This window comes from Lindgomyces ingoldianus (assembly GCF_010093535.1).
Source record: "Lindgomyces ingoldianus strain ATCC 200398 unplaced genomic scaffold BDR25scaffold_28, whole genome shotgun sequence".
NCBI classification, from domain to species: domain Eukaryota; kingdom Fungi; phylum Ascomycota; class Dothideomycetes; order Pleosporales; family Lindgomycetaceae; genus Lindgomyces; species Lindgomyces ingoldianus.
The window spans coordinates 160,013-185,211 of record NW_022985189.1 but is presented as its reverse complement, the minus strand read 5'-3'; the positions used below and the strand labels follow the sequence as shown (position 1 = coordinate 185,211).

The 25,199-nt window shown below is 49.7% G+C and overlaps 6 protein-coding genes across 6 annotated transcripts; 2 read left to right on the top strand and 4 right to left on the bottom strand.

Annotated features, from left to right (window-relative positions):
* Positions 1 to 464: 464 nt before the first annotated feature.
* Positions 465 to 8,329, top strand: BDR25DRAFT_61415 (cell morphogenesis protein-like protein). The gene is made up of 5 exons (XM_033698824.1): positions 465 to 927; positions 980 to 1,210; positions 1,258 to 4,596; positions 4,645 to 5,658; positions 5,707 to 8,329. Exons 1-5 carry the CDS (start codon positions 655 to 657, stop codon positions 8,191 to 8,193), a joined length of 7,344 nt encoding a protein of 2,447 aa, XP_033544468.1. The 5' UTR covers positions 465 to 654; the 3' UTR covers positions 8,194 to 8,329.
* Positions 8,330 to 9,338: 1,009 nt separating this feature from the next.
* Positions 9,339 to 11,306, bottom strand: BDR25DRAFT_61397 (uncharacterized protein). Its single transcript, XM_033698823.1, has 3 exons — positions 10,840 to 11,306; positions 10,201 to 10,739; positions 9,339 to 10,120 (listed from the first exon to the last, which is right to left on the bottom strand). The coding sequence occupies exons 1-3, from the start codon at positions 11,187 to 11,189 to the stop codon at positions 9,465 to 9,467; spliced, it is 1,545 nt and encodes a 514-aa protein (XP_033544467.1). The 5' UTR covers positions 11,190 to 11,306; the 3' UTR covers positions 9,339 to 9,464.
* A 498-nt stretch (positions 11,307 to 11,804) lies between these two features.
* BDR25DRAFT_305404 (COPI associated) lies at positions 11,805 to 13,487 on the bottom strand. Its single transcript, XM_033690405.1, has 7 exons — positions 13,357 to 13,487; positions 13,163 to 13,237; positions 12,921 to 12,964; positions 12,845 to 12,859; positions 12,585 to 12,653; positions 12,399 to 12,534; positions 11,805 to 12,340 (listed from the first exon to the last, which is right to left on the bottom strand). Exons 1-7 carry the CDS (start codon positions 13,374 to 13,376, stop codon positions 12,304 to 12,306), a joined length of 396 nt encoding a protein of 131 aa, XP_033544466.1. The 5' UTR covers positions 13,377 to 13,487; the 3' UTR covers positions 11,805 to 12,303.
* A 798-nt stretch (positions 13,488 to 14,285) lies between these two features.
* Positions 14,286 to 15,422, bottom strand: BDR25DRAFT_233847 (putative translation initiation factor eIF-2B alpha subunit; the record flags this gene model as incomplete). Its single annotated transcript, XM_033685455.1, has 2 exons — positions 14,286 to 14,375; positions 14,430 to 15,422. 2 exons carry the CDS (start codon positions 15,420 to 15,422, stop codon positions 14,286 to 14,288), a joined length of 1,083 nt encoding a protein of 360 aa, XP_033544465.1.
* A 1,083-nt stretch (positions 15,423 to 16,505) lies between these two features.
* Positions 16,506 to 16,919, top strand: BDR25DRAFT_233806 (uncharacterized protein; the record flags this gene model as incomplete). Its single annotated transcript, XM_033685451.1, has 1 exon — positions 16,506 to 16,919. A coding segment is annotated over one exon (414 nt), but the record flags the coding sequence as incomplete, so codon positions are not given.
* A 641-nt stretch (positions 16,920 to 17,560) lies between these two features.
* Positions 17,561 to 23,583, bottom strand: BDR25DRAFT_358307 (uncharacterized protein; the record flags this gene model as incomplete). The annotated part of the gene is made up of 20 exons (XM_033695927.1): positions 17,561 to 17,637; positions 17,687 to 17,718; positions 17,781 to 17,887; positions 17,940 to 17,975; positions 18,000 to 18,110; positions 19,117 to 19,168; positions 19,278 to 19,352; positions 19,382 to 19,446; positions 19,487 to 19,549; positions 19,602 to 19,650; positions 19,678 to 19,695; positions 19,722 to 19,954; positions 19,993 to 20,002; positions 20,056 to 20,190; positions 20,263 to 20,451; positions 20,511 to 20,733; positions 20,805 to 20,870; positions 20,912 to 20,978; positions 21,032 to 21,052; positions 21,082 to 23,583. 20 exons carry the CDS (start codon positions 23,581 to 23,583, stop codon positions 17,561 to 17,563), a joined length of 4,131 nt encoding a protein of 1,376 aa, XP_033544463.1.
* Between the last annotated feature and the right edge of the window lie 1,616 nt (positions 23,584 to 25,199).

Genomic DNA, 25,199 nt, shown 5'->3' with positions numbered 1-25,199 from the left:
CCCATATACACCCATAGTATACACCTCTCCCCTCTTCCCCAGCCTTATGTCGCTGCCCTCGCTCGTGATCCCCTCACCCACGCGCAGATGAGGCTCTCAGGCCGCCCGGCGGGATGTGTGAGTATCTGTTTCTCATTTTCAACACACCGAGCCCGTCTTCAAACCGCCTTGAAACACTCCTCCAAAACACGGCCGGGAGCCTTTGCCAGCGGACGTGGGCTACTGTGCCCGGCCGGAGCTTATTTCGACGTCGACACTTTTTCTTCGTGTTCATGACTTGCTACTTGCTAATTCCGTGTGCAACTCCCTGCAGCTTCTTCCCCACTACTGCCGCAACCACGACACGCTGGGAATCTGTCGCACCATATAGAAACACCCCCCTCTGTAACACGCGGTCGGGCCCTCACCACCTCTGCACGCACTATTTCGCCGCGGTCGCAGACTCCTGTGGTCGTCGTGCCCAGCAGCAACTCCAGCCCGGACCGCGGCATCGAGCGCAAGCCTTCTCTGTCCTACGGCCACCACCGCCAGACATCCATTGTGCATGGCATACAGCACTCGCGGAACACCAGCTTCGTCAATTCGCCCGCGACCAGCCCGCTAAGCCCGCAGGTCCTCGCTGCGAGCGGCACGCTGCCTCTCGATGGACCCGTAATGTCACAAGAGAACATTACCGAAGCCTTTACGGCGAATGGGATACAAGCCGGCGCCGGTCCAGTAAATGGCTATGGCGGTGTGGGCGCACCGCCGAGTGCAAGCGATGCGAATGCCCTCCATGCTTCGACAACGCGCCAGCCCCAGAGGGTGCAAAGCGGACGTTCGTCCCGGAAGGGCCATGTCCACCACCGCTCGCAGTCTCGTCACCACCATCATCCACAGGAGCTGAAGACGGTGGGCGAGTATGCGTTGCACCATCTGTTCAACTCAGTGCGTCAAACAGTCCATGTTGCTATGAATCTTGCTGACGGATAATTCGCAGTTCGTCGGCCAGGCAGACCAGAAGATCAGCCAGTGCATGACCGACCGCGGCCAGCCAGAGGCGAGAGTAGAGCAGTTCTGTGGTCCGGGTGTGGATCCGAACTTTGACCAACTTATATCTGCCCTCGGCCACATCGCACGTCACAAGCCGAAGCCCCTAATAGATACGATCATGCTCTGGCGGAAGGCCAAAAGCGAAGATGCCAACACCCAACGAATCAGGTTGGCCACTGTGCGTAGACCATTATATTCAGTCAATGTCTTGCTAAATCTGTAAAGGCCCGTCAAGCAACGTCACTGCCTACCTCAGTTCTTCCACGTCGAAATACCGAACCGTTGCACAATTTCGGAGATGGCCAGGCCTCAGCGCCCCCCATGAGTGGGCCTGAGCATATGATTGCTTTGCAACAGACAGTAACACAAGCAGAGCAGCGGTCAACTGTTTCAACGTACATTCTCTGCCGTGTCCTCATTGAGATCATAACACAAACTGACCTACACTGCCTCACCATTGAGATGGCTGACCGTCTACTTGGTCTCTTTTACGGCCAATTGACTACCGTCGACCCGGATCAAGTCGATGAATCTCCTCTGAATCATGCGAATTGGGTTATCTACGGTCAATTGCTTGGTGTCCTTAGCGAGCTTATCTTCGACAATGTCCAGGAAAGATTTATAGCTGACCTGAAGATTGTAGACAGCCATTTCACGGTGAAGGGACAGATCAATAGGGATATCGAGATGAAAGGCGCGCTGCTCGTACGCGGCATGCGGAATCTCCGAGTCAAGCCATTCCCCGAAGATGCCTGGGACCGTACCTGCGACTTCATGCAGTCACTCTCCAAGCTTTTCTCCAACGTTCATGGACAGGCCATAAAATATGCATACTGTCAGGTGCTCAAGGAGCTCCTCTTGCGCATCGCGGCCCGAGCAACGACGGAGTTCAGCATGCCCAAATGGAGAGCTGTGGTGGATACTATGAAGCCCAGGCTCTCGCTACTTTTGAGCAAACCGAAGCACTGGTCAGAGGCCTTCCCCCTTATGTCGGCGCTATTGTGTGTCTCCCCCACAGAGACATTCTCAGCTCAGTGGCTATCACTTGCGATGTCCACGCAACCGAGGCTTAAAGAGCGCGCAACAAGAGCTCTTGCCCTACGAGGCATCTGTCAACTCGTATGGACGTACCTATACAGGGCGAACAGCGAACCTCCCAACGTTGCCGTACGAAGATTGGAGGACATCATTCGCATGGTCTTTCAGCCGGGGAAACGCTCGTACCTATCAACCGAGAGCACTATTGCGGAGCCTCTCATAGAACTTACCCGAATTATTGGATTCAAATATCAGGACTTGTGTTTCAAGAACATCATATTTCCTCTCTTAAACTCCGAGATGTTCTCATCGGGTAGAGAACTTCGGGTAGAAAATCTGGAGCCAGATCGAATGGTTATTGGCATTCGATCTTTCCTTGCCATTATGGCTGATTTGGAAAAGGGCGAGCAGCCCCCCTTCCCCATCTCTTTCGATTCTGATCGCTTTGTCGAACCAAACGAAGTACCGATCCTCCCAGCCAGTCCCCACCCTTTACGACACCTGCCCCTCAAGTCATCCCTCATCAAAGAGGAGAGACTGTCTCGGCCAGTGAACTTCACAGGCTTTGCAGAAGTGGCAAAGGAGTATTACGTCCGATTTTGTAAGATACTGGGAGAGATAACTATCATCTGCGACAATGCTTTTGGCGGGCAGGCCGTTTTGGATGAGAAATTCTCGCTCCAAACCCCCAAAACCCCCATGTCGGATGCATTCAGTTTTGGGAGAAGGGAAGACCATCAAAGCTCAGCCGATCCACGTCAAGGTTTCTACGACTTACTGCACGTCGCAGTGCAAGCGCTGCCTCGCTGTTTGTCTCCTCACATCCCATTCAACTCCCTCATCAACCTTCTCTGCACAGGAACTGCTCACGTTCAAAGTAACATCGCTGCGTCATCAGCTCAGTCGCTAAAATCCATCGCCCGCCAATCACATGCTCAGCAAGTGACAATCGGGTTCGCTCGGTTCATATTCAATTTTGACGACCGCTACGCAACCATGTCGGATGGTGGTATGTTAGGGGCAGGCCATATTGAGAGCACACTAAGACTGTACGTAGAGTTGCTCGAGATATGGATCGAGGAAATCAAGCAGAAAACCCGAAAGGCTGCCCTTGATACACCTGATGATGGTGTCACTGGTAACCGAGGCGCTCAACTCGATCTTTCCGGAGTTTGGGCTCACGTCGATGAGATTGAGTCGCATGGTCTCTTCTTCCTTTGCTCTCCTTCCCGCCGTGTGAGGGCATATGCCGTCACAGTTCTTCGCCTGATTACCGAGTTTGATACAGCACTTGGTGGCTCCAGCACAAGGATCATTCGCGTAATGGAAGGGAGCCCGCAAAAGGTCATGGAAATTAGCGACGAGAAGCTTTCACTTGCTGAGAGAAGCCGCCTCCAGAGAGGAATGAGGAAGAGCAATGTCCAAAGCACTCTAGTAGAGCTTTGTAGCAGCGATGTACCGTACGACTCAACGCTCTGGTTCAAGATCTTCCCCAATCTGGTACGAATCAGCTTCGAGGTCTGCCCTTTTGCGGTCACCCTTACACGAGATATTGTCTGCGCCAGACTAACCCAAATGCACCGAACCTTGATATCCTTGACAGAACCCGGACCTCGAGCTAGTCCATATGCTACTTTCGATACCGGATTTGTTAAAATAGTGGGTCGGCTCGCAACCACCTCACCTGAGATCGTTGTCGAACAGTGGAAACTGTATCTCATCTTCGCATTCACAACTCTTACCAATCTAGGGATTAGTGGTCAGTCTCTTCACACACAAGTTGCCCAACACTCCCGGAAAAGCTCAAAGTCGTCCCAGAAGAGTCAGAACAAGGTGTATACAGCTAGTGAGCTCTTCGCCAAAGTCCTCCCGTTTCTCTCCGTTGATAATACCGCCATCCGCGATGCCGCGGTTGTTGGTCTTGGTTCCATAAATATCAATTTATATCGCACGCTTCTAGAATCGCTACAAGGTCACGCCTCCGCGTGCGCAGAAGAGGCAAAAACACGTTTGGGAATGCATACCCGAACAGCGAGTAGTCCGCGCCGGAACCGACGTACAGACCACCTCCGGACAGAGATTACGCATGTCTACAAGCTCACGTCCCACTTTCTCAAATTGTCGGAGGCATATAACGACGAGTGGATCCTGAATAACCTCATGAACTACACAAAAGACCTTCGAATATTTCTAAGTGATGCGGAGGTGCAAAACGAGTGGGACTTTCAGAAACTGCGAACTCATTACTGTGGCTTAATTGAGGTGCTTTTCGAAGGTATCAATAAAACTAATGACCCGCTTCAATGGATGCCATTCCAGGCTCGGAAAGCTGCATTTACCTTGATGGAAGACTGGTGTGGGTACTCGGCAAATCAGCCTCAGATTCGGCAGCGAGAAGAGAACATGAGACGGTCAATGCTCGACCGTGAAGCAGACCTTGGCAAGAAGGGCATTGCAACCGCAGCTATGGAGATTGAGAAACGAGACCTTCGTACTGCAGCGCTAAGTGCCATGGCTGCTCTTTGTGTAAGTTCACATCTCGTTATACTTTTCATTATATTGACTTATTCATAGGGTGGGCCTGTGAGCATCACTACTGACAGCAAAGTGCTGCTCCAATTCGATGTTCGGCGCATGCTGTCCTGGATCGATAGCATTTTTGAAACACCTAGCGACAGAACCCACGCCATCGGACGTCGTGCTTTGATGAATCTCATCATCCACAACCGTGAGCACCCCTATCTTCTGGACAGAGCAATCGAGATGTGCTACCTTTCAAAGTCGTCTAAAGCTCTCGAGAGCTACTTTGAAGTTGTCACCCAGGTGCTCACCGAAGGCGAAGAGTACAGTCTCCCTTTCTGGAAGGTCCTCAGCGCCGGTCTATATACCTTAGGTCACGAAAATAACGAATTGCGGATGAAATCTGCTCGGATGCTAAGGACACTCGAGGCCCGTGAGCAGAAGAACTCGAAACTGCAAGATCTAGATATAAGCATTTCGGACAAAACCATCGCAGTATACAAGCTTGCTCAATTCGAAACTTCTCGCAGGCTCGCAAAGCAGCACTCTGAACTTGCATTCCTAGTCTTCTCCCAATTCTCTTATTACTTCAAAGAGTTGCAGCCCGATCACCAACGCAACATGGTGGCCGCCATGCTGCCTTGGGTACAAACTGTAGAGCTGCAGGTCAACCCTAGTGGTGGGCCCACTGCCAATTCCTACATGCTCTTGGTCAATCTTTTCGAGATCACGGTCCGGTGTGGCAGTGCACTCCACAACGAGATTCAAGCACTTTGGCAGGCTCTGGCAACTGGACCATATGCTGGTAACGTCCAGCTGATTCTGAATTTCATCATCAATCTTTGTCTAGACAAGCGGGAACAAAATTTTGTGGACTACTCGAAACAGATAGTAGTCCATCTTTCCAGTACTCCCGCGGGACTTAAGGTCGTCGAATTCCTTCTCATGCAAATTAACCCGCGATCCATGGTCGGAGACAAGCGCGAGCCTACACCGCCTCCTCCCGATGCTGCGCAGCTTCCTTACTTGGCTGACTTGGCTGCGGTGTTGCCGAGTAGCAACAAACAGGCAAGTTCTCGCCTGTCCATTCATATATCGAGAGCTAACCCATCTCAGTCTGGATTCGCTCTAGGTCAGATCTGCCTCATTTTGCTTGTAGACTTGATGGTGTCTCCGGTTCAGCTCTCTGGTGAATATGTCCCACTCCTTCTCCAAGTCATCCTTGTGTTGTGGGATCACTACACTCCCGTTGTCCAAGACCAAGCTAGAGAGATGCTGGTGCACCTGATACATGAGCTGGTGATATCAAAAATCGAGGACAACACGACCGGCATTGACAAGAGATCGATTGAAGACTTTATCGAGAGTGTTCGACGGCACGACGCGAAGGTCGTGTGGAATTATGATGATAAAAATGGCAAAGATGCGGAAGACTTTAGCACCAGGGTACCAGAACCTATGACGTATGTCGCTAGTGAGGTTCTAAAATTCTTTTCACTCGCCTATCCTGGATTGAGGGAGGCTTGGGGCAAGGTAGCATTAAATTGGGCAACCTCATGTCCAGTACGGCATTTGGCATGTCGATCTTTCCAGTTGTTCCGTTGCATTCTGAGCTCTCTCGACCAGCAGATGCTTTCGGATATGTTAGCTAGGCTTTCGAACACCATATCGGACGATGAGAGCGACATCCAAACCTTCTCCATGGAAATTCTCACAACTTTGCGGGCCATCATTGAAGCTCTCCAACCTGAGGACCTCATCCAATACCCCCAACTTTTCTGGACAACTTGCGCTTGCTTGGACACCATCCATGAAGGAGAATTTATGGAGAGTATGCTAATGCTGGACAAATTCTTGGACAAGATCGACCTAGGTGATGCAGGCGTCCTTCAGATCCTTGAGGACAACTGCCCCGAAAAATGGGAAGGACTATTTGAAGGGCTTTCTCAGCTTGTCTACAAAGGTGTCCGGTCGAGCCTTTGCCTAGATCGATCGTTGCGCCTTCTCGAGAGATTAGTCGTGCTTCCACCAAGTCGGATTGTGGGCGATGAGAGCCGTCTCGTTTATACCATACTCGCAAACATGCCAAGATTCCTACGGTCATTTGATCATCCGACCAAAGATCCTGTTATTAGCGCTAGTGCGGAAGTTCTAGCTCAGGTCGCAGAAGAATACACTTGCACCAATTTATCCCAGGCCTTGCTTGGCTTTGCCAACAAAAGGTACCGCGTGGACAAAGACTTTGTTGCCCAAACTATGTCCGCCATCCGCTCATCCTTTTTTCCAGATCTTGAGTTCGGTAGCTTGGTTTTCCTACTCAGCCTATTGACGAATAAGATCGACTGGATGAAGATCAATACAATGGAAGTGCTGTGCGTTATTATCCCTGAGATCGACATGAGGAAACCAGAAATAGCCACCAAAGGACCGGATCTCATATCTCCTCTTCTGCGACTACTGCAGACCGAGTTCTGCCCACAGGCTCTGAGGGTTCTAGATTTCGTTATGAACATGACTGGTGCTTCGACTCCGCTCGAAAGACATCATCTCCGCATGAGCATGGCAGGATCGCATTCAAGCCGTGCTTTCAAGAAGCAATACGAGAAGACGCAGTCGTTGTACGGGATCCCCGAGGAAAGCGGATGGTCGATTCCTGTTCCTGCTCATCACTCGCACTTGACCAGAACGAACGTCCACGCCGTATTTTACACTTGTGGGAACCTGGAAGACCCAGATGCTATCCAGATACCCTCGCCAAAGTTCGAATTCCGACAGGAAGAATTCCCTTTCAGTCCAATATCGGATTACAGAACCGCAACCATGACATCAGAAGACACGCGCGGGGACAGCCATATAGGGGAACTAGTTATGAAATTAGACAGCCTCGACGATTTCTTCGAAGACGATGACGACACAGAAACTCTCACAGATCTACCAAATGCCTCTGCTTTCGGAGCTCCGCGATACACAAATGGCTCCTACTCAACGGGGACGCTTGATGTGCGAGAAAATCTCTACGACCAACAAACAGCACCCATCTTGCACAAATCGCTAACAAGAAACGCTTCCGTCACATCCTTTCAATCCGGCTTTTCGGATCTCAAACTGAGCCCAGCCCGAGATCCCGGCGTTATGACACCCGCAGCGTTCACAACCTTCACGTCAGCGCCCGCACCTGGACCCACGCCTGCCCTCACAGCCGTACCCGCCTCCTCCCTCCCCCGCCCAGGCCTTCACGCCCGCTCCGTAACTTCCCCCTCTGTAAACCAACACCAACGCCTCTCCCCCGCGCTCTCCTCCACCCTCGTCGATGAGAATGGCGAGCCGTTCTCCGACGACGATATGGCCACGGGTCGCTCGAACTCTAGCTCTCATAGCACAGGTGCCGGTGCCGGTGGCGACAAATCGTTTTCGATAGGCGAGACGACCCGGAGCATCAGTAGCGGGATGAGGAGGGGGATGAGGCGGCTGACGGGCGGTGGGGGGGATAAAGCGGAGAGAGAGAGGACAAGAGAGCGGTTTATGAAGGAGTTGCAGAGGAGCCCGCAGGTGCCGAAGGTGCCGGATATTTATTTGAGGGATCCGAAGAGTGCGGATCCTTGAGTGGATGGGAAGGGATGGAAATGAGGGAGTGTAACGTGGGTGAGGAAGAATAGAGGTGATGTGGAGAGGTACGGATATTTAACATATAGGTGGGAGTACTGTATATTTTCAGTGAATGCACTGCGACGCGACGTGATCCCCCCCCCCCCCCTCAAGCGCGGCAAACGGATGGCGGTTGTTCAATGATTCCTGGTTGTAATTTCATGACGCCTCATTTATAGCTATCTCACGTGCATGGAAAAGGGAGTTCTTTCTGTCTTTCTCTCTCTCTCATGTCTCATGTATGTCCGCGTGATCCGACCGGTCTTTGCTGTCTTAAAATGTTACTATATGGAGGGGGGGGAAGAGTAGAACGGAGTTGGAGGTCGAGGACAATGCATCAAATCGTAATGATAGCTAGATACCAGACAAGATTTTACACTCCTTCGGTAATAATTGGAATTTAGGTAGGCGAATGGAAATGGAAAACAATACTTGACCGAGCACTCTGAGAAATTGAGAGAGGTGAAGCAAATGATGTAGTAATTTGTATATCGCGTGATGGATAGGTTTTCTGACAGCACATGACGATAACACTTAAGTTTACTCCAGCAGTAATAACGGATTAAACCATGCCCGTGAATCCTTCCGTGATGGGTCGATCTAGCCCTCAATTATACATACACCAAGAATGAACGACAGATATGGAATTTGCTATCTACACCATTCATGCAGGCAGACTGATAGATAGATCATACCCTCAGCCCCTGCCCTAGCACCACCTCATCGCTCGCCTACAAGATGCGCCTGATACCCCAACCAATCCAAATCCAAACCAAGGGAAACAATGCAGGTAGGCAGGCTATGCTATACGAACAGCAAAGGCCGAAAACTTCCAGCTCCTCTGAACCTATTACGCCGTGCTATGAGATGAGTGCTTCGCTTTTTATCGCAGTCGCAGTCGCAGTCGCATATCGGATAGGACAAGACAGAGAGGTGAATCCAAGCCCCCGGTGGAAACCCAACACCGACACCGATTGATATTGCCGCGAGAAATTAAGTCGAGGCCGTATCGATACGCGCATACCATTCATTCATGTCCATCATATAACCGAAATCAAATACAATCCTAGATGAGAAAACCGCAAGGGAAAGATTGAGAATGATAGACGCATATCCATCCCATTGTTCGAGCAAGACAACCGCCTCATCCATCCTCCACCCGATGTCTATCCCCAAACCTCGGTAAGACATGCGAGCGCGAGAGGAAAGGAAGAGGCCAAACACGAGGGTTAGTCTCCCAACTCCTCCAACTCCCGCTCCTTCCTCGCCAATTCATCTCTCATGGCTTGCGCCTCTTTTCTCAGCCTCTCCTTCCTCGTTTCCTTATCCTCTCTCCCAGTCAGGCCCGGTGTTGATGGATTTCCTCCAGCCTGCCTCGACATGCTGGACAAAGAAGGATCAATGTTTGTATCAGGAGCCCTAAAAGGGTTTAGGATAGAAGATATGGAGCTAGGCCGATGGGGGACAGGATTTGCAGGTTGATGCTGATGCGGAACTGACGGCATCTCCGGATCCAGAGTAGCACTCAGACTCCGCTTTCGAGGGGAAGGGGCAGACGGTTGTGTCGTTGACGGTGTTGGGGGTCCTTGTGGGCGTGACATACTCGCTGTGGCGCTATAATAATTGGTAAAGTCGACGGCGAGAGCTCTGGTCACTGGCGGGTAATGGTGTTCGCTTGTTTCGACGGTAGTAGAAGGGTCTGGTGATACAGAGTGCTCAAATGCTGGAGCTTGCGGAGGATGTTGTTGCGGTGAGTAGCTGGCGATAGATGATGACCCTTGTGTAGTTGAGTCTGGCATGGCTGGTACAACGCGTTTGCGACGTTTGATTTCTTGCTTCTTCATTGCAACGGGTCGATGTGTGCCGTGGAGCTTAAAGTAAAGTCCTAGTTAAACACATTAGTAAGCCTGTTCGACAAGTAACACCAGAAGCATGGAAAAGGAAAAGAGGGTTCGTCCAACATACCGCACGCGTTACAGATAGTATGTCCAGCCTCGTCTCTTCTCCAAAGAGGCGTGATAGTGGTTCCGCAATTCTGGCAGGCCGGGATAACGGCTGTGCCCGCCGTCCCCGCTTGAGCTGAAGCTTCGCTGCCAGGAGCAGCATCTGTTGCGCCGGGAGCTGCATTCGCTTGGGCAAGTGCAAATTGCGCGGTTTTGGAAACTCGGTTGTTGTAGGCGGGACACCCACTACAGCCCTGCTGGCCACCAGTGCCATTGCACCGGCCACCACCCGGGCACGTACCAGTGGCTACCTGGTCGGCAGCGACATAAGTTGCTCCTCTCGGGGATCCAGAGGCATTTCCAGGTGAAGTGCTTCTGTCATGACTCTGTCCTTGCACTGTACCTTGCTGAGCGGGCAAAACAGGCTGGGGTTGGACATTGCGCTTCAGATTCGTAGGACGAGACTGATTTCGCGCTTTGAGATACAGGCCGCAGGCATTGCAGATTGTCTCGCCGGTGGGCGAGCGACGCCAGAGCGGGGTCCGCGTCGTCCCGCAGTTACTGCAACCACATCAGCTTTGAGAGCTAGATACGTGAGGCTGGCGAAGAGATCCAAGACCCCAGTGGCGATTATGCACAAGAGAGATATTGAGCATCGTACCTGCAAACCTGGCCTGTAACCGGCGCATTCCCTCCAACTGCACTTCCGGGAGCCATGGAGGTCGTAGTTGCGGGAGTCGGTGGCTGCTCCGGCGGCTCAGACTGCTGGAAATGCAGCGTATCCTCGAGAGAATGGTAGATCTCGGAATTCTGGTCCTGAGGGGAAGAGACTTGCTGCCCCTGAGCACCTGATTCAGGGAGCCTCGGCGGATTGGATTCTCGGGAGTGGTTCAGCAGGTTGAGGTTCTCGGCCATCTCAATGTCTTCTCTGCTCGGTTCTCGTGAAAGTTGGTGCGGATGTGCAGGAGTCGGAGCCAGAGATGTGCCTCCGTTGGCCGATACGTTCGCCATATCGTTCTCAATCGACGGGGCCGGCTACAGCAAGGTCATGCGAGCACGAGACGTGCAGCCGTGCCGATGCGAAGCCGCAGTGAATTAGAAGGCCCGGAGCGGCGTGCTGCTCACGAGTGGGGTGATGGCTTAAATGAAGCAGGCTGGTACACAAAACTCGAAAGATTATGGATCTGATAACGGGAAGCGAGGTCCACGGAGCCACTGGGGTGGGCGGCAACGTGATCTGGGGAGATGTGGGATGGTTGGAGCTTGGTTCACGGCTCTTTGATGCGTGGCACCGGCGGAGCAATCAAGCTTCTTATGGAGTCTCGGGATCACCAGAGCGGGTACGGCACCCGGCTTGCGCTGGACTTCGGTCACCCGGCGCGCCTCGCAATACGTGATGGGATGCTTCGTGGTTGCGTTACAAGCTTATGCGCTCACGGTGAAGGTCAAAGTGGCATGGAGATTTGGCCGCTGCCCAGCCAATCAGCGGCGCGCTGATTATAAGCAACGCCCTAGACACTTGCACCTCGGCGACGAGTGCGCATCACGAACTCCCCAGCCTCGCCCTGATGAGGCCACGGCCACATTGAAACCAAACTTCTCACCCCAAACGAGGGCCGCGCAATTCATTTTGCCCCAGGACACCACAATGGCAAAAGGCTTTTGTTTCAACCAAGCCAAGCGATCCGCCAGCTCCAATCACATCGCCATGCCCATTGCCCACACATCGTAGTCTCGCGCACCACCGTTGACCAAAAGGAAGCACGCTTCGTCATCCCAGACTGTGGCTTAGTTGATTCAACCTTCTAAAACAAATCCCAGTCGGCCTTCGTCCCACCCATATCCAGTTGCACTCTACCCTAAGTAGTCCAGTGAACCAGAAAACACGCTCCCATCCCCTTCTCAGAAATATCCAGTGCAACATGACACACGTACAAGGTATAGACTCGTTTGACGCCAATACAGAAAATCCAACCAGAATAGCTCCAAGATGGGGCTCCCATGTAACACATACATGCGTACAAGAATAGCACACTCCCCGTCGTCAATCCGTTTTCTATGCCTCTTTCACCTGTCCCCTTTGAGGAATCAACCACCGCCATCCTCAGGTCTTTGCGAGGCGAGGCTAGACTTGCTCGGCACCCCAGCCAGCATCCGCATCACTGTGGTCAAAATTAGCATCAACGTGTTTGATATATGCTCGTATTGAAGCACACTTACCGCATATTTGCCGGCGGCTCAATGGAGGGAATGTACTCTAGGATAACGTAGGCGATTCCAACAACGCCAACCACGACACCTGCAGCGATGCGGTACCATCCAGGGCCAACCATCACGGAGCCAAGGAAAATATAGACTAGGCGAAGTTAACAGAGGCATATGGACTGAATATGGGCCTCTCCTTACATATTCCACGACCAATAAAGGAGAACATGAACGAGGCATATCGGGCCACTTGTGGTGGAATCTGGAACTCTGTAACAAATATTAGCTATGTCGCGGAGGGTCGAGAGAGATTGTAGAGAGGCCTGCGCTAGGAAGTCCTGTCCAGCGACATTGGACGAGGGTTCATTCGCATCGGCGATATACTGCCTAACATGGCTGCAATCGTAGTAGGGGAATGGAGGAGCAGACATTGCAGGGAACAGAGAAGGAGGAGCACGAACCGAGAAGCGCCGTTCCTATGTACAATTAGCAAATCATCATATCCAGCAATTCTCGGGGGGGGGGGGGGGGGCTTACCAAGACCGAAGATAATCAGATAGACACCTTTGATGATATCGGAACTAAAACGCATCATCAGCGCTGCGAACCATATCGAAGCCATGTCCCTTGCAAATCAAACATCCCGGTGTTGCGACGACCGCCACATATCATCCACACCTCACTACTGTGACATATTTTGACCGATAGGGATGTGTTATTGATGCGCTCGGGGGTTTCGATGCGACGCAGAGGCTGGCCGTAGAACGGGGTAAACTCACAAACTTTGTATGTCGAAGAACTGCGCAATGCCGCCTAGTACCAAAAACACTGCAACCGCAAGGTTCACCATACGACTGCGGCACACAGTCAGTCAGTCTCAACTATAGTCCACGCATGATGAAGCGGAGGTCGGGGGACGGAAGCTTCGAAGCCTGACAGCGACTCAAACTCCACCCTCCGGAGAACAACTCACAAGATATCCGAGAAGTCCATCGTGACTGCAGAAGCACAATATTAACGAGTAATGAGACGGCCTCGAAGCTTCAATAATCGACAGTATCGAACAGGCGCAGGAGGTGACGAGAAATCGGTGTTGAAGTTGAGATTGGGTCGGCGCGATGCTGCTAACCCTGCTAAGAGCTTCCGGAACAGCCAAGCTTTTTCGGTTGCACCTGCGAGAAACGTCATCCCAACGCTAATTGGCTGCTCGAAACTTTCACTAGAACGAGTTAGAGACATACGTAAACATCTAGGCATCACTTTTTGAAGACGAGATAGGAGATTGCAGGATTTGATGTGTTTAGGTATCTAATATCGTTCATGGGGTAAAATCCAATGTCGCAAGAATCCCGCCAGGCCCCAGCTTTTTGCAAGTCTGCTCATCCCGCTGCTCTGTCTTGCGGTATCAAAGCAGATTCGCTCGCACATCAAAAGAGGCCAAGGATGAAGCTCCTTCAGTAGACCCTCTCGAACACAACCTGTCTCCTCGTAATGCCTTGTCCTCGAATACCCAGTTGCGCTAGCTTCCACACCCCATACTTCTCATTTTCATCCTATTCAGCAAGTAAACGCGTTCTCGACCATAAATTACAATCCGAAGTCAGGAGTTCTGATCTGGAGTCCACTGTGACATACCTCAGCCCACTCCTCGAAGACTTCGCCGTTCCACACACGGCCAGTGGGTTCCTCAGCGTTGTCGTCTTTGGAGCTGCACAGAGATCCGAAAACCGATAGCCCGAAGCCGAGAGCCCTAATGTAGATATAGTGAGTACAATATTTTATGGCTTTCGTCAAAGACACGGGTGGGCGAGAACTTGATGTGTGCAGGGGATGCAACGACACAGGGGTAATGTGGTAAGTATGTCAAGGAAGGGAGTATTTGGATGCGGGGGCCAGTGGGGCTCAGAACCATATCTTGATCAATTCCTCTGAGACAGCGGACGGGGTCAGAACACCAGACTCTGTGATTATACCAGAGATAAGATCCGGAGGCTATGAAAGCAAATGTTAGCACATATTCTAGGAAGGGCTTGAGGAAGAGCGCACCGTGAAATCAACAGCATCTTCCGCGGTTCTTCCAGAACATTTTGATCGAACATCCTCTGTGTGTAGGTCGGCAACGGCTTCGTCCTCTGACGCCTTCTCTTCATTCTTGGTTATCCTATCGTCTGCCACTTTGAAGTCGAGGACTTTTTGATCGATAGGGAGATCAAATTGGCTCAATGGATAGAGTCTGACGAACTTGTGGCTTTCGGCGACCACATAAAATGGCTTTCCCTTACTCTTGGCCAACAAGCCCATCTGATATGTCCCCATCCTGCTGATAATGCCTCCGTTCTCAACAACCCCCTCTGCGCCCACAATAACCATGTCGACTTTGCCAAGTGAATAGGCAACCGCGGCATCCGGGATTGTCGCAACAGGTATGTTATGGGACCGAAGTTCTGCTACAGTCTGTAGGCCTTCGCGAGAATCGGAGGAGCTAGAGGTCGAAAGGACGTAGATGACCTTGAAGCGAATGGTGCTCGACTCCGCTGCAGTCCGGAGCAGAGCACCTACAACTCTAGAGCCGCCGTTTGTAAGGACAGTTGCACCGTCACGAACGAAGTGCTTCCCAAAGCTTGCAATCTTATCGCGGCTCGCCTTTGCCCGTTCCACAAACAGCCTCCCATTGGACAATAGATGGTTCCGGATGGCCCTGAAATCATCACTTGGGCCAAGATGAACACTTGCAAGCCCTCCTAAGCTCGACGGTCTCGTCAACGAAGTTATTAGGTATCGCTGGAACAGGTCGGTGCCTGCGGACAAAGAGATTGGGTTGGGGATAGAGGCTTTGAGGGTATTGGTGTGCCGCTCAAGGAGCTGGAGGGTTTCGGCGACAGTAGACACAGTACTGTGGGCGAGTGCTTCGACGAGAGCTTCAATTGCAGCAACGGGCATTGTGAGATCCGGGTCAGAGGCTAGGAGATCACGATAGGTAGAGACGATGTCGAAGGTTGGCGAGCGAGGTTTCTCTGCGGTGGGCGTTTCGAGGTCCATTTTGGCAAGGCAGAGTAATATCCTGTGTTAGAGAATCTTTTTGGTTACCGTCAAGCTGGTGTGTTGTCTGCAGTGTGCTTTTGCGGAATTTGGTGGGGGATATCCAAGAATTTCCAGCGCGCAGAGGTGGAGGGCCCTTCAGGAATTTTTTGCTGCTTCCTGCTCCGTTGATAGGGTTCCTAAGATCCACGATCGGAGGCGAAAAGCAATTGTATAACCGTAGGCCGCGATTCTGCAGCATTCACGGTACCATGTCGTGTTGCGAGAATTTAGGGCGTTGTAGAGGTGGTGCCGAATTTGAGTCATTGCCAAGACTCGGTGAATTGCTTAGTAACCCACTGTGAGACTTGTTCGGAAAGAATCTGCTCTTCATTTTGGGGCTGCGTTCTCCTCTGTCTGACCCAATTAGATGAAGCACAAAACATATTCCTTCTTCTAAGAGTCGCTCGATCGCTAAGACAGCGGATCAGATCGCTCCCGAGATAAGCTCCTCCTCACAGAATGTAAGCCGTCTATTCTCGGATCTTTTGCTCAAGATTAGTTTCACCGCTCCGACTCGATCAGCCCCGATCCTGCTGCGCCCGTGATTGGGGAAGAATTTTGAACTTTTTTATTTCAGCCCCATGAGGCTGAGCACACATGCACCCTAGCCTTCAAGACAAACGCCATCGTGTGCCAGTGATCTCATTGGATTGGCGTCGGATGGCCGTGACGTTAGCACTCGATCAGTCAGCGGAAACAGAGCAGCCGTGCCAGTGCTAGCAAACTTATACGGTGGTAGCTTTGTATTCATTCTTGAGCCGTGCCCTTGCCTTATTTGGAAACGACTAAGCTTAAAATGGTTAGCTACTAGACCCAAGGTTCAATGAGATCCCTGATGGTTCCTCTAGACTCGGCGTACGCGAACAGAGTACTTCACAGTTTCAGGGACAACTATGTAGAGGTGTAGTATATAAGCAGGTCCATCGCTCAAGCACTGGCACTATCAAACAGCTTACTCACCGATATCTTATTATCAATCCTACCGTTTTCTTGTGACAGCATCTCTACTCATCAGTCTCGTACTTCGAATACCACCTTCAAATGACCTTCGGAATCCCCCTCAGGGGACTTTCGGTCATCCTACACACTCTTCTACTCTCATCAGTGGTTATTGCTGGTGAGGTAATATGGCTATCCAACTGCCAGAACTCCCAGGGCATTAAATCTTCCCAAATCGCTTACCATTCGAACCCACGAAACGGCGATTACCCTCAGTCAATTGCGACGGTTCCCACCAGTTGGGACCAAGCAGTCAACTGGGAGGGTCGCACTGTATCTGCCACGTTCCAGGACGGCAACGTGTTCACCTCTCATATCAACAGCGGCCAAGTTGCCGAATACGGCTACGCTGGATCTGGAGAAAACTCTGCCTCTTCATTCACCTGCTGGAAACACTGGCAACCAAACCTCTATCAGATGGAAGGCGGTGGACAATGCAGCCAAGTGTACTGGTGCGACCACAGCGAGGTTCATAATAGCATCCGCATTGATGCTGCCCTTTCCCACGATACAATCGACGTAAACGGTGACGTCGATCCGGGGTGGGCAATGTGGCACTTATGGCAGCGAGTGGAAGGGCACGGGTGTAGCGAGCAGGAAGTCGCCATCTCATCCGAATGCAACATCAAGTTCATCTGCCACGAGGATCCCCCAGGCGTGATAACGAAGTTGAGTTCTGTGCTCGACCTCATGGCCCACAAGGAATCATTCGCTACGAAAAACTGGAAGTGGGTCTGCGATCAGTGGCGCAATATCGAGCATGGGCAAAAAGAATGTGTGCGTGGTTCAACAAGGGTCGTTAGCACAACATACGTCTCCAGTGTGCAACTGGATGCGGTAAATGTGCAACCAAGTGGCAATGAAGAGCAAGATGCACATGCGGGAAATCTACGCTACGAGATACATTGTCAGGCTCCCTCGGGTCCCAATCTTAGTTTCTGCAATGGCTTACAGCGGACACTGGAAGCTGTGGCTTTTGCTCCCGAGATTGGGCCCATTTTTGCTGGAGCTAATATATTTGTCAAAGCCATATGTACGGCAGTAGGTGGTTAGCGGGCATTTACATAGTTTACTTTCTTAGAAGCAAACCAATGGCATTACTGATACTTGAACATGGGCCTGCCCCTGGTATTTTCCCTTAGTGGCTTAGTCATCCATTGGTGAAACACGTTAACTAGTCAAGTTAACTATTTGTGTCAGCTCTGCGCTCTTCATCCGCTCACATACACGTCCAAAAACCTCCCTTCTTAGATGACTACTTGCTCCCAAAACCTACTAATAAGAGGATTTCACTTCAATGCCCAATATAGATGATACTATTGCCAGGAGCTCAGTTGAATTTGCCAATTCTCAACATCCCCAGTTCTTTGATCCCCCCTCCGTTTGGCCGTGGCCAGCCCTTTCACAACCTCTAACCTAGAGGCCTGAAGGAAATCGTTCTACATATAGCACATTAATTCTAGCCTGGATCCTTACTCTGATTTCCTCCGCAAACACTCCTAAGAAAACCCACTATACAGACTTTAAACTCAGTACTTCCAACGAGGCGTAGTACTGTACGATTAGGCAATTTTGAGGCCTGTACGGGTGAAATTTTGTGTACGTTCGTACGACAGGAAGGAGGAGAGGTAGGTATACGTATCGTAACTGTTACAGCTCACGTAATTTGTACATGTACATGGTGTTTAATAGAACGTAACTGTTACTGTCAGTAGTGTTTTTAAGGCGTTACTGGCGGCAATAGGGTTTTGTTCTTACAGAAAGAGTGAATTAAAACAGCCTTACAGGCAGTAACAGTTACTGCTAAGTTAATTAATAGTAAAGTTACTGTTTAGTGCAGTTACTGCAGTAACTGGTGTTACTAGAGGCTCTAGAGGGCTCAATTTTGACACAATCTTGCTAATATGCTCTTCACACAATATCTAAGGCCCCAAGGTTTCAGCTAGAGGTCGCAAGTCTAGATATTGTCCTACTTAGTGTTGTTAAGGCGAGAGTCCTTAGGAAACTTGTAAGAATAGAAACACTAGAGGACAAGGCCTTAATTATAAGAGCTTCTAGAGGCAGCCCTAGACTTCTTAAGACAACGAGAGCTTGCGAGGTGTTAAACTGGCTGCGAGCTTTAAGTGCAAGGAGTTACTTCACTGTTCTGTACTAACAATGGATAGTATAGGCAGTTACTGAAGTAACTATAGCCTTATTAACCGTACAGTAACGGAAGGCAATTCACTTTCGTTCTAACTGCCAAGAGATTGTTACTATTAGTAACAGTAGGAGCAGTACTACGTTCTATTAAACACCATGTACATGTAGTACAATTCAATTAAGGTACGCTGTACTCTAGTTAAAACAGCTAAGATGATACGTCTCGAGAGACGCAGGGTTAAGGTCTAAAGGCTTGCTGCTTACTGCCTTGTACTGTAGCTAGTTCTTTTAGAGTTAAATAGCCTTAATTGTTAGTTACTATATAACTAGTCGCGCTAAAACACCTCTCGCACTCGCAACTAGTAGCTGGGATAGTAAGGAAATTAAGAGCAAAGTTAACCTTACGCTTTCTTAGTAGGAGCTAAACAATATAGCTATAGCTACCCACCACCTTTGCAGCGCCTTAAGAGCCTTGCTTATAACACTATCAGCAGAGCTAGAGGCAGATTACCTTGCCCTGCTCCTCTAGGACAGCTAAATCCGCGCCATAAGCAGACTGCTCACTAGAGCCCTCCAACTCCTCTAGAATTGCTATACAAACTCCCTAAAAAGGTAATACAATATGTACTACGTACCATACCTAGGGCACTATTAACATACATTGCAGCTCACGAACTCAGTACATTTGTACTGAACACGTGAACGTTACGGTTCACTTTATACGGCCCGTTGAAAGCCCTGTTTAAACTCATGCATGATTCCATGCAACTCTGAACAGATAGCGTTCTAAACAGGCTCCGAAAGTTGTCAAGATTCTCAATTTCTTAGCGCATAGCTGTATCTATCATCTCCGGCCGGTCGAAATTTGTTCATTCCTAAACGGCGTTGACAATCCGCTGCACGATTACCTCCACTTGCACTGTGCCAACCTTCCTACATCGGAGCTAGTAGTGCAACATTACAAGATATGAACCCACATCATAGAAGGAAGGGTACATGGTTTAGTACATCGTCCGAGTCCATGGTCCCGGACTTGACAATACCACTACTACATTCTCACACCCGCTGTTACTGCGGGGTAGTCACTTGGCTCAGCAAAAGTTCCATCGTGGATACGCTGCAGAATCTACACTACCACTTTTCATCCGTCGGGTCGCGGGTAGAAGGCGAATGACCGCACCCCCATATCTTGTGGCTGCAAGCTTCAGGACGGGTTGAAATCGCCTTGGTCTTTTTATTGAAGCTACAACTTTTGGGGGTGGGAAATGAGGTGCAAGATCTAGGCAATATATAAAGAGAAAAGCCAGTAGCCGTGAATCCCGGAGAAGATAAACCCTCTGAAACGGGTACTACGAGAAACATGAATCAAACTTCGCAAACTTTCCACTAGATTTCCACTACCCAAGCAACCCTATCCTAGAACAACCTATCTAAGACCATGACCTACCACGATCGAAGATGCGGAGACTTCTCCAATAAGGACGCGAGAGAGATGTAGGTTCTCGGGTATTTGGACCAATCCCCTTGGCAGTTTATGGCACCATGAGATGAGTTCCAAAACAATGCGAGCCTTTGCAACAACTCGCTTCGACATAGAACATGCCGCAAATTTACCGCATTAAATAGCGCAGAGAAAGCTGAAGATTGATGTCCTCACCAATGGACCGGCTTTGTAATATATAAAAGAGAAAGCGAGCCAAGGCGATCAATGGACGTAAACCTTAGAGATAAAGAATCACGGAGAACGATGCCGCCAATGCGGCTAGTCAAATCCCTCGCCGTTAAAGAGGAAGATATCTGGTTGACCTGACCATTTACCCCTTCATTGCGAGGTAGTAGCACCAAACTGCAGACAGGGGCCGCAGGGCACAAAATATACCAAATGGCGGTTCAGGAACAGGTAACTAGTATTCCGTAAGACTCGCCAGTGCCCGATGGCGTGGTGCAGACCAGGTACCAGGATGACCAAATGTGACAAGCAACTTTGAACGTCCTGATTGCACTCTGAAGAAAATAGCACCCTCATATGATAGACTTATGTAGACTGACCGGCCTTCCTCAGGCAGCGTAGAAAAATAGTGATATTTTGTAAGAGCTTCGATGCCGGGTTCTTTATGTAGAAGGACGCCTCCGCATGCTCTCAGAGCAGAGCAATTCGTATCATGTTGCGGGGTACATATGGCAGCGTAAAGTAGTCACAATCTAATCTAATCATGAAAGGAGAGTACAATTGGCTCTCAAACGCCATGTTTGTCACATTGTCCCCTCAATCCTGCATTCCAGCTCCGTACCAGCCCCATTTCAACGCAAGATATTCCATCCCAGAGCCCTAATCTTGACAACAAAGAGGAACGCTTTCCCCAAGACCTCCAGCTAAATGCACAATCAATATCATCCATCCTATACAAACCCCCTAATACGCTCACAGCACTGTCGTCCAAACATCCCTTCGTCATTTTGCAGATCCAATACCCACCTCCTTCCCATCCAGCGTCTCCACAAAGATAACCCACTGCCATTCTTTCGGGACGCTCTTGGTACGCAAGGCTTGCCTGACGATTTCAAGCGCTTCCCTACGATTCTGCGGATAAAGGATGGCTTCCCCGAAACACTTTATCCCGACTCCTTCGAAGGACAGAACTTTATCAACGTGCTTGACTGCTCGGTTGTAGTTGGTGAACTTCTTTGAGTTATCGGGGATGATTGCAATATGGTTACAACCACCGTCTTCTGGAAAGTGGCTGGGCTCGTTTTGATCATTTTCAAGATTTCTCAAGGGGGTTATTGGAGTAGTTTGAGGATTGAGCAAGGAGTCCATTACAATATCCTTACTGCTAGTGTCCTCTGGCAAGGACCTGGAGGCTTCTTGGCCATTCCCATATTCCTCCAAAGAACTAGCTGGGATGGGTTGATGATTGGACAAGGGTTCAACTGGGATCTCCGTTTGTTCGTGGGTTGGCGAATGGCATAGGATGCCTGTCTCAGCTTCCAACTCGGACGGAGCGTCAGGCTTATCCTCGTCTTTTGGGTAGTCTTCATGAACCCCCGAGCACGGATGCTCGGGGCTGGGAGATTCTATGCCACCGATGGGTCCTCTCTGCAGATCCTCAGATTCCAGGAGTGCTTGTTCGACTGGTGCAGTTGGCTGCTCCATGTAGACCTCAGTCTCCAAAGCATTGTCATCAACGTAATACGTAATAGTAGGCTCAACAGCAACCAGATCATCCTCCCAATAGTTCACGATCTGTCTGGTCTGAATATTCTCGAGCTCCGGAATATCACTGCCTGGCGCGGCGTTATTTCTCTGACTCCCGCATTCCGATGCATCTGATGATGGGAGAGAGTCGCCACAGGTTCCAGGAGATGAGCAGGAGTTTAAGTCTTCAGACTCATCTAGGACAATATTGTCACCAATTTCAATGGCATATCCTGAAGAGAGGGTACTTGCTGGTATCTCCCAAAGCTTCCGGGGTAATTCCCCCTGCATTGCTTGCCCCAACCCGCTAGAGTTCAATTCATCTTTATAGTTCTGCACGAGTGTATTGAACTGTACAAATCGTGGATTCCGCTCCGTAGATTCAAGAGACTGTTGGGCATCGCCTGATTTAAGTTCATCTTCAACGCCAGGAACAGACTCAGATATCTTCTGGTCCTCATGAGCTGAATCCTCCCTGTTTAAAAAGGGGCCTTCGATATTGGCTTCGGATGGCATAAAAGAGGCACGATCACATTGGTCCTTGGATTTGTCGATATCAGCCTCAGATGGCGGAGCAGAGGTAGCACCATTTTCATCACCAAATTTAAAACTGTACTTCGGTGAAGAGCCTTTCGCTCCTCGAACCTGAAATGTGGGGATCCCCGGGGTGTAGACGCATCTCTGAGCCTCAGATTTCTCTTCGGTCATTCCCTTGTTCTTCATTTGTCCATTTAAAATGGTCGCTGCATTTAGATTCTGTGCTTTGGTTGAAATGAAACAATCTCCAATCTTTGCTTTCTCTTCTTTTATTTCGTCTTGCTGTTCTTGGACCTGAACCCGATCTTGCCTGCATTGGTCAACCTTGTTTAAAATGGTAAGGGGAATCGTTTCTTGCGAAGGCTGTTCCTGATCGATCCCGTTTAAAGCCGAGGTTTCTTTCTGTAAGCGTTTTCGGGACGACAGTGGTTGACCTAGTCTTGCTCGCTCAATATCCAGCTGAAGTTCCTTGCTCATGGTGTCAAAGATATCTTGCATCTTTTCAAGACGTGGCTTAGAGATTCGTAGTGATGGAATTTTCTCGGAATTGGATGAGCCAGCAGAAAGCCAAGCATTTGGATTAAGATGGAAAGGTAAAAATTTTGGAAAGCTTCTCTCAGAACTAGATGACTTAGTTGGAGGTAGTGATTCTGGGGCCGTCTCTGGAACCTCCTTGGAAACCACCAGCAGCTTTCCAACGTCTATTTGGAGGCTAGTGGTATAATAGGCCTCTGGTGCCTGCTTCTGGTCCTTTGTAGGGCATACAGGAGGAATTTGATCGTTTCCGTGAGTGGTTGTGGTAGGTAAAGTCTTTGGTGCTACAGGGATAGAAGACGTAGATACTGGACGAATACTGCGTGCCTTAGAGGTTGCAATAGGCAAGCTCGAGGCTGCACCCCTAGAGCCACTGGAAGCATTTGATGTATTCACTCCGATCCATGGTGGCATCCGTGCAAGTGTTGGCGGTGGGCCTACTTGCCTAGACACGTCTGATATAATCCGAACGGCCGGAAGAGGTGGCGATGGGGGTAGGGGGGTGGTAGGAGGAGACGTGGAAACGAAGTTACTAAGCCTGCTTCGCGGAAGTTGATCTACCCTTCGAGCCCCGATAGTTGTAACGGATTGCGTAGGAGTGTTTGAGCGAGATGGCGGCATCCATCCGACTTGGTTGATGGGGGCAGTAAGGTGAGGGATTCGTGAGCTGGTATCTGCGCGGTTGGATGGCCTCTGGCTACGGGTAGACATCTTTTCAAAACTTAAAAGCCTTCAGGTATTAAAGTTGCCAGAGTTTGGAGGAAGTGGATCTCTACTACTAGCAAGATGAACAGTGTCGCGTAGGAGTTCAGGGGTCGTCATGTGTAGCGACAATAGCGTGTCGAAATTGTAGAAAGTCGAGTTGAAAAGTCAATGCCAGCGATGAATGTAAGGACGGATTAGAGAGGCAGATATTTCAAGTGTGGGGAAAAAAATTGGGCGAACCAAATACGTGTAGAGCGGCCACGAACATTAGGGCCGCACCAACAAATGTAGATCCATGAATGAAACCAAGGCTCTGAATATTCGCGTCTTCCACGGAACGCTAATATGGAGAACTCAATGTATCGGGTTTGCTGCGAGATTAAAGAAGAGCTTTAGGAGAGAGTAGAAATTCGGCCTAAATTGAACTTTGAAGCGACGATCATAGTTGCCAACATGCGGTAAGAGATTCATTCCCTGATAGACGAAGCCTTCTTTGACACAAAGCTGAGATAGTATAGCTTCCTGAATATCGATACCATGGCTTTAATCAGTGTCCATGACTCCAGAATCTCTCCTCCTCATTCTCATACAAAACTGCTGGCCCAAGTTGTTGCAAATGGAGAGGTGGTGTAAGCATGCAGTTATGTAGAAAGCTGATGAAGTAAAGTGTATTGGTCTAAGTTTAAGTGCTCTGTTGCAGGGTATTATTTACATCTATGATGGCAGGGGCAGTGAGGGCCATGGCAATGGCTAAGGGGATATAGTGAAGGTAGTAGGAGCTATAGTAACAGCAGTAGGGGCTGTTGAAGCACAGGGAAGGAAGGTTTCTGTACCAGAAATGCGACACAAGTCTCCCTTTCCGCTTCACAACTATTACGTATTGTCCGTATCCATTCATCTGTACGCTTTCTACTCTCTCCTCCGCAAGTTTTACATACTTTCCCACTCTCCTCCATTGCAGTCGCAATAAAGCTATGGATCGGAGTCGTGTATCTTGACATGTAGAATCGAAATGTTCCGAATTTCCCCTTAATGCAGAATACCGTGAAATCCTTGGCATCGAGCGTCGAGACCATTGCGATAGCTTTTGCAACGAGAAAAGAGAGACGGGAAATAATATTATACCAACCGTCATCGCATTCGATATCCACAGTACATGCTGGTTTCGCTCGTTGGAAGGCTGCGTTGCACCTACAGCTCTGGGAAATCAGAGTATAATTTGTGTGCTAGCTCTCCCCGCATTCTGGCTTGTCGCGGATGAAAATGGCTTCTGAGTTTTCGACGTGTTGTATTGCGAAATTTTTGATGTGCGATGTGTGGTTGCGATTCTGTTGCCTGGAAGTCTGACCATGGGGTCCAAATTCCAAGACTAGTCTAAAAAGAACTGACGTGCCCGACAATACGCAGTTTTAGCGTGCACTTCACGTAATGCAAGATTTTGGCGATCAATGGTTTTAACTCTTGAAGCTCTAGAGGCTTACACAAATAATAAATTATATAATTTCATATTATAGTACTAATGAATTGTTATTGATTCTATTTCTAGTAACAATTTACATGTAATAGAAGGTTAGTTACTTCTATTGAAGACGGATTAGGCCCTACAGGACTTTGAAACTCGA